General features: G+C 39.7%; 1 protein-coding gene across 2 annotated transcripts in view; it reads right to left on the bottom strand.

The window, feature by feature from the left end:
• CCDC93 (CCC complex scaffolding subunit CCDC93) overlaps nucleotides 1-13,579 on the bottom strand; it is a 103,543-nt gene that overhangs the window by 64,855 nt on the left and 25,109 nt on the right. The window contains exons 7-8 of one of the 2 annotated variants that reach the window (XM_073305251.2): nucleotides 4,945-5,045; nucleotides 4,066-4,083 (exon numbers count right to left, since the gene is read on the bottom strand). In XM_073305251.2, the coding sequence (XP_073161352.1) occupies nucleotides 4,066-4,083; nucleotides 4,945-5,045 (119 nt within the window). The remainder of the gene's footprint in view (nucleotides 1-4,065; nucleotides 4,084-4,944; nucleotides 5,046-13,579) is intronic. The other variant, XM_073305252.2, reaches the window with a different exon arrangement.

Below are 13,579 nucleotides of genomic sequence, written 5' to 3'. Positions count from 1 at the left end.
ATGTGCTTAAGTTCCGCTTAAGTTCCACTAAAGTCAATGGGACTCTTAAAGCTTAAAGGCTTCTCTGAACTGCAATTTTTTTTTACCGTATCAAGGCCTTAAATCCTCACAGCGCTAATATATACACACAAATGGGCTTTTGGTTTATTTTTTTCCTCAGAGAAAAGCTTATACCCTGCTAACCCACATTTTTAAACAGAGTATATTTTGTTATTATGCACAACTTTTCACAAGCAACCAAGCGTTATTAGGTCAGAAATGAGTAACCAAACTCAACCTCATCATTAGAAATGCCCACAAACAAAACAAAAAAATACACACACAAGCATGAAAAGACAAGCTTGACATTCCTGGAAAACTTATTTGGAGATAAAAGACTCTTTAAAGTGGTATTTGCTGTAGAAGGAGTTTCCGACATCTTATGAATAAACGTAGTAAAAGTTTAAATAAAGGCAATCAGTGACATCAGGATTGTTTCCCACTAACTGCCCACTTTCAGGGTCAAATTCAGCCTTTGATTATGTCAAGGCAACTCCCAGCCTTAAGCAGCTTATTTACACTAGAAAGTTATACCACTTTAACTATGCTGGTAGAGTTAAAGCAGTACAATCCTCCTCGTCTGGACAGAGTTATATCAGTTTAAAGGTGCTTTATACTGGCATGGCTATTCCCATATGGAAAGTGGAATTAGCTATAAAAGGCACCTACATAACTGCATCCATATCAGGGGTTATGTCAGTATAACTATTTCAGCAAAAATAAATAAATAAATAAATCGCACTTGTAACAGGTACAGTTACACTGGTATAATACTTGTGCTTATACCATGCCTTATAGTATGTACTGTACTACAAACTGATATATTAGAACCTTTGCCCCAAAATTAATTTGTGATATGTAAATAAGAGGTAGTGATATAAGCCCTGAGCCAAAGCCCACAGAACTCAAAGGAAAGATTTCATTAGACTTCGGATTAGGGTTTTGGACAACCTATGAGCTTTAAACACGAAAGACTAGCAGAAGAAAAGACAAGTGAGAATATGGCAGCAGATATTCAGTGTCTATAGCCATATTATGTCACACGCCATAACTATATATAGTAATGCCCATGTGTTTCTCCAGGCATGTGGAAGGAACAGAGTTGAAGGCTAAATGGGCTTTATAATTACTATGTCTGCAGTGATGGAGTCTTATACCTGGTCTACGGGGGGGGGAGGGGGAAAGGATAGCGATCTAAATTACGTAACTTCAGCTAAGTGAATAGCGTAGCTGAAGTCGACATACTTTGATCAACTTACCATGGTGTCTTCACCATGGTGAGTTGACTGCTGCCGCTCCCCCATCGACTCTGCCTGCACCTCTCGAGGAGCTGACGGGAAAGCGCTTGGGGGTCGATTTATCATGTCTAGACTCGACGTGATAAATCGATCCCCGCTAGATCGATCGCTGCCCGCCGATCCGGCATGTAGTGTAGACATTAGGGCTAGTCTACGATAGATGTAATCCTGTTTCAAACAGGATTATATTCACATGTACTAAGGAACTTTTAGTGTACAGCAGCAGGGTCCACACGGGCAACTTCGTGTACAACATGCTGATGTGAATTAGAATTTACACCCAAATTAAGGTATTGTGTAGAGATGCCATGATTCAATTACTATCTCTGATATGTATTTGTTGGAATGGGATCAATGGTCCGTTCCAATACTATTATGGTAGTTAAAACATTTAAGGTTGCCACTTATACGTTTGTGGAATATGCCTCATTCCTTAAGTACAGCTACTTATTTTATTTTAATTTACATCATCCTACATTATACCTACTAATGCCAGTCTAAACTTTAATGTTTGCCCCTTTGCTAGCATGTAAGCTTTTGTAGTCATCCTTATTCTATTAAACTGTGATTTCTGCTTCCCATTTTCCCCAACAACTTTTGCTATATATTTAATTTTTCTCCTCTCTCTGAGTATCACCACTTTTGGCTGCCAGGTTCAATGCAGACCTATGATCACACAAACTTTTTCTTCTCCGATCAAATCCAACACAGTTTACGCTAGAGCTTCAGATCTTCTCTGTAATCATAATTCTGTACATATCACATATGTTCACATTTTTGCTTATTGTACCATATCAGATATGGTTCTCTACATTCATGAGTCCCATAACATATTCCTGTTATAATATGCTAGGCAAAATATCCATACTTAATCCATTACAATTCTGCCATATTCCTAGTTTTCTCCAAGTTCCTTTCGCTTTTTTATAAAATCAGCCTAAATTTCGTCAGTTCCTAACAGCATACTACACATACCATAACAACGAAGGGGGTTAATATCAGCTCAAACGATCAATCTAACAAATTTCCAGTCATACCCACTACCCTGCAAACTACATGCCTCCAGTCTCCTTTAATTTCCTACTGAAGCTCCTTGAATTTGTACATGAGCTCTTTAACAAACCTTGTATTTTAAGCGCATGTTGTTTCATGAGTGGTCATGAATTCATGACTGAATCCAACAAAAACCTCATTTCCACTACAAGACCTTTTTATCCTTCAATGTCTGTCCATCCCTATTTTTATTTGCTCTCTCTGTACTTGCCCTTTCCTCTAAAGTCCTAGTTTAAACCTCCCTGTGCTGCAGCTTTATCTGTTCTTTCCACCAGTTAGGTTCCTCTTTCCTCGGGTGTATCCTGATTGTGCCTCCAAATGTTCTGCAACATTTAGGCCAAAATCATTCCTGATGATCCACAAGATGAAAACTTCCTTGGTTTACTCCACCTTTCAAGCTGCCCATTCAGATTCTTAAATGTAGTGGGCCTGGAAGAGCACCAAAACCTTCCTTTAAAAAGAATCTACCAAGAATTTTATGTTCCTGAGATTTTATTCTAGCCTGCTGGGATCCAATCTTCTGATCTAAACCAGAAACTGACTCAGGATTTAAATGGGCAGTCCTAAAAACGGGGGTGGGTGCGGGGGGAGGGGGAAGGAGAGGAATCCACTAGCACACAAGTCAAAATCATTCCCAGCAGAGTGCCACCAACTGCAGCAGAATCTAGTATTTCATTAAAAAAAATTTCTAGCTTAGATCATTGCAAAGAATATTTTCCAACAATAAATTGAGTACAGCAGAGATAGATGTTTAATGGAATGCAATGGAGCCATTCCCAACTGTAAAATTAAATTTTTCTTTATAAAAATAAAAACAGAATTCATTATGAAGAGGCTACAAGTCACAAGTAATTAAAAACTAATTCTAATTAATTCCACCAAAAACTAAACAAAAAATTGCCCTTTTAAAAGACATTTGAGGACAAAGTTTTCCAAATGAACAAAAACTTCAGGGAGAAGCCAGCAATTTTATTCATTCAAGAAGGTATTTTTAAAAATGGTAGATTCATGGGAATATTTCAATTAGTAATGTGCAAAATGCTGCAGCCTTTGGACAAACTCCCATTGACTCGTTGTTTCAAAGCATATTGCAAGATTTCTCAACATGGTAGCTAAGGAACATTTACTTATTTTAGGTCAGCTAAACGTGCAGCTGTGTCACTTGAAGATTATGGCATACAGTTTTTGTAAATGTTAGATTCATTACAGAATTATTAGCTACTATATACACAACAGGCATCTTATTTCTTGAGTCGCTAGAGATTGTGATGCTAGAGTAGTGTTCTGAACAGATCCAGAGATCATTAGAACTACTTACACTTATTTTTCTGCGCCAACCTGCTAATATTTAAAGTATCTGTACTGAAATCCATTGAAAAAATAATGTTCTTTGGTTAGCTTATGTATAGAATTCAAAAGTGCAGGCACGTGTGCTGAGTGAAAGGAGAGTCTTTTCTCATTCATAGTTGCATTCCAAATATTCCTCAATAGTTCTGTTCAGAACATACTGCAGATTTTATTCCACTCTTATTGTCAACGATCAGGAAAGAAAATGTTCGTTAGTCCATGCTGCTATAGCCAAATACACAGAGAATGAGAGGAAATGTTATAAAGCATGCTCCAACTCAGGGCACCGTTGCTGCCTTAAAATAAAAGTCAAAAGGAAAATACTCACAGTAAAGGGTCAGTAAACCTAAGGTAGGGAAGGAGGGATGAAAAAGAGATACAAAAAAAGGAAGGAAAAAAGATATAGAACTCAATACTAGCTGAAGAACTTCAAAACAGATCAAATAGTGGAAAAGTCATCTATTAAGGGAGGCTTAAGTATTACTAAGCTAAGAAAAAGAAAATATTAGAAATAGAAATTGGAAACAGATAAAGTTTCTTAGTAACTCCAATTCCTTCTTCCCAAATACTGAACAGGTTTCCCCCCATTTCTCTCATAAGAAACTGTAAAGATTTCAAAAGGCAACAGATGTTAGCAAATATTTATTTTCATTTATATTTGTCTCTCTTCATCTGGAAGATCGCTTGCATAGCGCACGCGGCATCAGTGCTATAGCCACAATTCAGTATCCTGAGGTATTAACCACATCACCATTTCAAAATAAAACACTTCAATCCCCTTTCTTTCAGACTTCCAGAAATCACTTCTTGAAAGCCAACTTTGGTTAAAGTTCACGGCTGAAAGTCTCAACCCAGTTAGAAGCACCAGGAATCTACACCATTCTTTTTACGTGCAGAGATCAACCACATACAATAAACAATCATTATTTATATGGTGATGATGCTGCTAATAGTCCTCACTCAGGGACTGAATCTCCACTGTGCTAGGCACTGTGCACTGTACATGTCAACAAGATAATCCTTGCCCCAAAGTGTTTATAGTTTAAGTAAACTTAAAACGTGAAACCAAACATCTCTTTAAACCTTAGCAGTCTGCATGAAAATAAAAGGGTTTCAAACAAAACCTAGGTGGCTAGGTTTATACAATATAAAGCATTTGAACCGCATCAGGATAAGTGAACAGTTAACACTAATGGGACCCACTTACCTGCCATATTCCAAAAGTGTGGCATGAACCTTAGACTCCTCATCTAGCAGCTCTTCTGCTCCATCCTGACGTTTATATTTTCTCTGAGGTTTATAAACCTCCTGCAGGACAGTAAACAAATTCAGAGATTGTCAAGAACTTCTCCAAAATAAATGGTTTTATTTTCTAAATGGATGAGCAATCCCACATTCAACAGCCCACCTCCTCTATCCACGCCACGTGGCTTTGAATTCTGTTTCTGCAATTAGGTTTGTACACCCTGACCTAAAAGGCTTCCGAGAGCAACTCTTTTCTTTCTCCTTTTTTCTAATGTCACACATGAGTATTTCACAAAAGGCATAATTTATTCAATTTGCCATTTTAAGCACATTTGAAAAGATGGCCAAAACCAACAAAACAGATGCCGGTTTAAATGAAAAAACCTCTAATTAAACAGACAGCTTCAGAATGGGAATTATGTCTTAATTGGATAATTAAATGTAATTACTATCTACTTAATTACTGCTCCTTTAACCAGTCACACAGGAGAGGAAAACAGATTCTATTATATTTTAAGGAAAAAAGCACACAGGAAAAAAAATTCCCAGCATTCTATCAACCAAAATTAATCAATGCCATATTGTAGCTCAGTTAAAGAAAGTTCGATACAATTAAATGCTAGTTGGAGAGAACTGCTGTAAATACAGTAGAATCTCAGAGTTATAAACACCAGAGTAATGAACTGACCAGTCAACCACACACCTCATTTGGAACCTGAAGTACGCAAATCAGCAGCAGCAGCGACAAATAAAAGCAAATACAGTACTGTGCTACACAAACTACTAAACGAATAAAGGGAAAACTTAAAAAAAGATTTAATGAGGTAACCATTTCTTTGCTTGTTTCATATAAATTAATATGGTTAAAAGCAGCATTTTTCTTCTGCATGCTAGAGTTTCAAAGCTGTATTAAGTCAATGTTCAGTTGTAATATTTTGAAAGAACCATAACATTTTGTTCAGAGTTACGAACAACCTCCATTCCCAAGGTGTTCGTAACTGAGGTTCTACTGTACCATGCAGTACACTAAGGCCACATCTATAAAGTTTTGTAGCAGTGTAACTATTGGGTGGGGTGATTTTTTTAAACAATATAGTTATACCTGTACAACTCCCAGCGTGAATGTAGTTGTGCCAATACGAAGGTGCCTTATACAGGAACAGCTTATTCTCCTTCCCGTGTGGGAACAGCTATACCGGTATAAGCACAAATATACTACACTATGGGCAGGGGTGAAAGTAACTTAAAGAACTTACCAGTACTCCAGAATCCTGAGCAGAGGGCGTGGCCACAACCGGAAGGGACAGGGCCTTTAAATCTCGACTTAAAGGACCCCAGGCTTGGCTGCAGTAGTGGCAGCTGGGAGCCCCAGGCCCTTTAAATCACTGCCGGAGCTACTAGCTGCAGAGGCAGCTGGGAGCCCCAGGGCTTGGGGGCTATTTAAAGGGCCTGGGCTCTGGCCGCCGCTACCACCCTGGGTCCTTTAAATCGCTGCCTGAGCCCTGCTGCCGGAACCCTGGGGTAGCGGTGGCGGGGCTCCGGCAGTGATTTAAAAGGCCAGGGGCTCCTGGCTGCCACCACTGCAGCGGTGCCCCGAGCCCTTTAAATCGCCGTTGGAGTCCTGGGGGCCCCAGCCACCTCCGCTACCCGGGGTTCCAGCAGTGGGGCTCTGGTGGCAATTTAAATGGCCTAGGGCTCCAGCCGCTGCTGGGAGCCCCATGCCCTTTAAACTGCATCCTGGGGAAGCCGGTACAGTACGGCGCACCGGCTCTTGCCAATATGCCGTACCAGCTTACTTTCACCTCTGACTATGGGGCAGAGGGCTATACCGCTTAAACTATATTCGTATAATGAAGCAGTACAACTTTTTTGTATAACCAAGACCTAAAAGTACTTCAGGGAAGTAACAAAAGAACAAATGTTTTTTAAAAATAGTTTTTTAAAAGTGATTTATAATGGCTAAATCTCTATAAAACATTAAAAATTAAGATCCACAAGTACTACTGGCACTGAAAATACTTGAAAAAAAGATCAAGAGCTGTGTTGTCAACTCTTCTGATTTTACTGCCAGGTTTGTAATGTTTGGTGTTTTTCTTGAAGCCCCAGTACCAGAGTCAGTTGACTAAGTGAGAGTCAGCTCACTCTCTCTCTCTCTGAAAAATGCACATTTCTAGCCCTCATGGTTACAGAGAAGCTTGAAAACATGAACCTTAATTAAAGGCTCCAAGACCAGAAAGGTAATACCCTGCCCCATTTTTTAAAAAATTCACAAATTTTAAGCCTCTCATGGGGTTGGTTTTTTTTTGGGGGGGGGGGGGGGGGAAGGGGGCTTGATTCATGTTTGTGTGTATGCTTGGGGCTGGTAATGCAACAAAATGTTAAAAACACAGGGAAAAGCAAGACTAGTATTTTTCACACTTAACTAATATCAGGAAACCTAACGGACATGGTATTTTATCATGTGGGATGATAGCTTCAAAGATTTTAAAAAGCCAGAAGAGACAATAGTGATCTTCTAGTCTGACCTCCTGTGTAACACAGACCAAGATTTTCACCCAGCAACTCTTGAATCAAGCCCATAACTTCTTGATAAAGTAAAACGTATCTTTAGAAATTCTGAAATCAAGTGAACAAGAATCAACCAAGTCTCTTAGTAAGTTGCCAATTACTCTTTTATCCACACCTTATTTCTAGTCTGAATTGGTCTAGCTTCTCCTTCCAGCTGATGGATCTGATTATGCCTTTGCCTGCTAACTTTGAAAGCTGTCTACGATCAAATGTCTCTCTGTCTAGACCTATGCTAAGGAATGGAATTCATAATAGCAATTACAGCATGCACAAATACACCATAAATGTTAGTCTTAACATCAGATAATTGTGTAGATGAACATAAAACTACTTACTGAGAATCTCAATTCACAGGACATTCATCTTTCATCAGTAGCTGCTCTAGTTGCAGTCACTATTACGAATTCTTAATATTCCCTTTGCCAGCCTTCAGTCCTGGCCATAACCATAAATTTCATTTCATATTCCCCTTGAGTACAGCAGGTAGGTCTTTAGTCCACAGTTTTAATAATTAATCCAGATGACAGAATAATTTTTTCACATTTATTTGAGCCTCTTTTAGAGAGGATGATCTCTTCCTACAAATTCCAGTGCAAAGCAATGTAAGGATGACCTGCAAAGGTGACTTTTCCCCACTACTTAATTATGTAGAATGAAGTTTTGGGAGGGTTTCTTCCCTGCAAGAAAAGTTATTCTGCTCATTTTCTGCATTAGAAATTCAAGTCGTCTGGCCAGCAAGATTCCATGGCTTTGTCTCTATAAAGCAACACTGATGGCAGCAACAGTGGAGGCTGTAGTGAAGACAGAGCAGTTTTTTTTGTTTGTTTTTTTTTTTACTGCTGTGCTGTTTAATGCTACTTTGAGCAGGGGGAAAAAACAAAAAAGAGTGATAAACCTGCAACCTCTGTGAAGTTGCACAAATGAAAAATTACAGGTCCCAGTTTTCTTTAGTCTTGTCTACACTGGGAATGTACCTCCATTCCAACTACCTAAATAGATTAGCATAGACCAGGAAAGCTACAATTCGCTCTGGTGGAAATTACTACTGTAAGCTTCGCTTTTGTGGCTCTCCTTGTCTATGCCAAGAGGAGCTACATACTTGGCCACTAATGGCTGGAAGCAGGACGATTTCCAGTATAAACAAGGCAATACTGTAGACTCAGTCTATGATAACTGGAGAACCAATTAAGTATCTTAAGCAGCAGGATGATGAAAACCAACAACTGACAGAGGGAAAAGGTTTTTAAACCAGTCTGCTTAAGATGTGTGTAAGCTGCCAACAATCCTCACCAGCCTTGAAAATGATCAATCATGTCAAAATCAGTCTTTGGCACTTGCCTCCAGGCTTTGCTTACTGTCCAAAACGACCAATAAACTCACAAAAGGAAAACAAACGTCCAACATGGGGCTTTCTATCCAGCCACAACTTACAGCCTTCTCACCTGAAGTCTCCTTTCTCCAGGGACCACTGCAGGAAACTGTCCCTTCCTCTGCAACCTCCCTTCCACCGCCCCCTTGCCACCCTTTCTGCAACTCTTTACAGGGAACACTTCTCCTATTCTAGGCTGGACCCAGGCTACCCAGTAGCAATGCTGTTTGTTAACACCTATTTAATCACTAACTGACAGTTTGCAGAAAGGAAGTTTCTGTTAAAGATTTAACACACTCCTTAAAAAACGGAGGACAAGAGCGGATATTTCCAAGGTTAAAAAACTGATTTTTTTTAATTTGTTTTTTTTAAAGAGGGGAGTGGGTAAAAACCACCTTTCAAGCATCTATATATCGAAATGGAGCAAAAAAGGCAAGTCCAATTTTAAAAGAAATCATTTCATAGGCCACCTTTATAAGACATTCTACAGAAGGAGCATTGTGAAGAAGACACAGGTTGGTAATTTATGCAGTAAGGAACATGCTGATGTGTGAGGCAAGCAACTCAGGAGCTATAAAGTACATTTTTAAAGGGTTATAATTCCATAGTAGCAATACTAGTTTTAGTTGAGGAAGCAGCTTCTACTATAAAGCTCCTACTTTCAGGCACTGATAACTTGTTGAAAAACTTACCGTTGGGATTAGTTTTTCAATGACTGCTCTTAGCTGAAGAGAGTTTTTTGACCAATTTGGTAAAATTCCACTTCGACCTCTGAGTTCAGTATAATAAAATGGCATTTTTCAGATATTGAGAAGCGTACCAGGCATTGTTTCTGTGCATGGAATATTCCCAAATGGCTTATGTTAAAAGACTTCCATACTTGACATGTACTTAATACTTAAATTGTCTTCTCAGTTTCACTAGTGCAAACTCTCTAACATCCATGGAATGCCAACAGTACAACTAAAAAGAATTTGGCCCAGACGTCTGAATCAAATGCCTTTGATGTTACAAAAAAGAAGTGTAGAAAAACCAAAAAGTTGTGTGTTTGAAAAGAGATGTAGGTGATTTTTCACTACATTTTTAATCAAGTATAAAGGTGCAGAGCTCATTACATTATAAAAGATTAAAAAATGGGTCTTGCAACAATGAATTTCATATACATTGAGGTATAAAATTTAACAGTGCACACAGCACTACAAAATATTGCAAGTAACGGATCCAGTTAACACAGGAACCATAACCTCAAATTTCTACTTGTGTGTCAAATTAGCACAGGCATTTTTACTACATTTTTAAAGCTGTAACTTCATTTCTGTTTTTTCCATTATTCGTTCTACTTTTAGTCCCAGTCCTGCAAACGGCACTCATGTTCTTAAAGTTTGCAGGACTGGGGCCATAGAATCTTGAAAACCAGCCTAATTCAAGTGTTGTGTAAGTAGGTGCCACTTCACTGACTTCCACTGACAGAGCAACACTCATTTGCGTCAATCTGAATTTGACGCAACATCTCTATGCCTGCTGCTTTTCTGCCCTTCTCCCTATGCCCAATGCTAAATGTCCCTCACCTTTTTGCCTTAAGCAAAACCAACTGTTTACATCGTCTGTCATCAATGGAGGCAGCAGAGTAACGGGATTAGAGTTTGTTAACTAATTCGATCCAAGTGTCCATCTTGCCGAGGGCTTTGCCCCAGCAAAGAACAACAGTATCATATATAAACACAGCTGTTATCAGCACTTAAAGTTTCTTGGCAGAAAAATGGGTAGGTTAGAAACTAGATGCTATTACCCTCTGGAGAGAGTTTTCAACCAAGTCTAGTTTTGGGATCAAACTATTTGATAGTGTCCCTTGAAGACTGCTAGTGCTTAAAACAACTCTTTCAGGTCAGCTGAAGCATGGTAAAATGATTAATCCTGGAATGACCATACTGCCTAGGAGAGAAAGTATGTGGGAGGGAGAAACGAGGGAACCACTGTTTAGTTGTTACAGCAATACGCAAGGAATGAAGAGGATCTGGGATTCAACTACATAGGCAGACTTGGGTTGAGCCAGTAGTTCATTGTGCAGCCTCAGACAAGTCACTTGACCTCATACCACAACTACTGGGATAAGAGCAGATGCACTATGAAAACCAGACTGTGTTCTGTATGCTGAGTTCTAAAGAAACACATTGGAAAAAAAGCCCAAAGAACAAACAAGAAGAAAACAGGGAGTTCCCATTCCTCACCCAGAGTGTAAAGTGGCTTGTGGTATAAGAGAACACCGGGGGGGGGAGACGACAACAGATTCTGACTCAGTTACACCAGTGTAAATCCAGCATAACTCAAAGCCAATTGACCTACTCCAAATTTACTCCTGTACAACAGAGAAAAGTTTGTCCCAGTAAGTGAAAGACAATGACAGAAGCTGTATTTTACTGCTATCAACCCCTTTAAAGTTCTTTGATATACAGAATCATAGGGCCACATTTTGGTGGATTACTGTATAGAAGTCCCATATCCCTTGCACCAAACGGTTTACAATTTATGAACTGGAAGGACATAAGCAGTAATGTATGCATGGTATTTTAAGATGTGTTATGTAAATTAAGTAATATACATTCAGGATAATTTTGCAATTGCAAAACTGCATACTTGTGCTGTTACAACAGTTTGAAGGCACTATGACCAAAACTGGTTTAGTTTGCTAATGCCCTAACTAAGCAACATTCCCTCCTTTCTTAAATCTTCTAGAGATGCAGGAGCAGACCGTGACATTTTGAACATAAGGGAGGAAAAAAAAAATCAGCCTGCCACAAAGAGCTCAGTTTAACTGTTCTGGTTGTCTGGAAAAGTGTGTCTTTTCAGAGTTGCCTCTATGCAAGGAAATGCAGTGCACGCTGATCTCACCTAACCTTGGTTTCTGAAATGTGGAGATTTTTCACAGGAACCAACAGGAACAGCAGAGGTGCAAATGGAAGCTTGCAGAGTCTTGAGAATTTCCATTATAAAATGTTACCTCCTCCAGGAGTAGGCTGTACGCACTTCAGCTGCTACAAACTAACCTTGGTTTCAAATGCACCCAAATCTAACCTGATGTTATGAATTGCATTTAGTTTCCAAAATGGAGAAGCCTGGAGAAGCACTTTGCAAGACAAACTGGCTTAATTCCAGTCCTTTACTACAATGGTACTGTTTATAAGAAACTGACACACACACACACACACACAAATCAAACCCTCTGAAAAATATCTTTCAGAATTAGGTGAGGTAACAAAAATCCTTTTTTTAAACACAATCTAGTGCTATGATCGAGTCCTTTATCCTAATACACTAGTCACAGTCTTGCCAGCATATTTACAAGCTCTAGAAGTAATATCCATACTTTCCAAATCTGTCAGATCAAACATAAAACCAACGCCCTAGAACATTTGCAATCACTAAAGAATCCATGTTTCTTTATTAATACAGGAAAGGTATCCCAGGGCCATGGCCAAATTTCATTTCTGGCAGCTCTGCTTTGCCTTCCCTATGCAGTATCAATTGGATACAGCACTCTTCATGACATGCTTTCCTAAATGGTTGTTTTTTATCACTTGTGCTCTGTTCAAGAACTACTGCTTTTCACACCAGAGGTGGCTGCATTTCAGTAAGGAGCCCTGTGCAGAGCACATATATCCATTCTTTCAACTTGTAAAGCATTTCTGAATCTGCTAAGATCAAAAGTATGTTTTTAAATTTGGTGTGGTTTCTTCCTTTAACACCTAACAGCTTCTGCATTACATCAAATTAAGAGAACAAAACTCCAGACCTATTAAACAAAAAAACAAACAAAAATCATCTGTCAGTATAGAATGGGGGCATCTGAGCTGCTCGTTATGACATTCTACACCAGGGATGGCCAACCTGAGCCTAAGAAGGAGCCAGAATTTACCAATGTACATTGCCATAGAGCCACAGTAATATATCAGCAGCCCCCCACCAACTCCCCCTCCCCCCCGCTCCCAGCACCTCCCACCCACTGGCAACCCCGCTGATCAGCACCTCCCCACACTTCCCGATCAGCTGTTTTATGGCATGCAGGAGGCGGGGGTGGGTGGGGAGAAGAGGAGCGAGAGCACAGCAGGCTGAGGGGAGTGGGCAGGAAGGGGTGGAATGGCGGCAGGGCCTGTGACAGAGCCAGGGTTAGAGCAGCGAGCACCCCTCTGCACACTGGAAAATTGGCACCTGTTTGGCCAGCCCCAGAGTCAGTTCCTATACAAGGAGCCGCATATTAACTTCTGAAGAGCTGCATGCGGCTCCGGAGCCACAGGTTGGCCACCCCTGGTCTACACTTTTCTCCAGACACGCTGTCAAAACAGTTACGCTTTTACAGATACACTGACAAAGAACACCGGTGTTCCCAGAATCTGCTCTCTAGCTTTGCTCACTAAGTATGATGAAAATACATCAGACCCTCCTCTTTTCCCCTCTCGTTTTTAAGTGTTCTGATGAGTTTTAGCAGCTTTCCAGCAGGAAACACCTTTTTTTTATGAAAGCTACTGGGTATCAGAGCAAGTGCCATAGAAGCCCTTTAAATTCATGACAGTTGTCCAAATGCAGCAGAAGTAGAATATTGTCCTTTTAAAAGATTTTTAACTGGCTTACATATGTATACATACAAATAAATAAATGAAAGCTG

This window comes from Lepidochelys kempii, chromosome 11 (assembly GCF_965140285.1).
Source record: "Lepidochelys kempii isolate rLepKem1 chromosome 11, rLepKem1.hap1, whole genome shotgun sequence".
NCBI lineage: Eukaryota > Metazoa > Chordata > Testudines > Cheloniidae > Lepidochelys > Lepidochelys kempii.
Note: the sequence above shows the minus strand (reverse complement) of the source record. Positions and strands in the feature narration are given on the sequence as shown.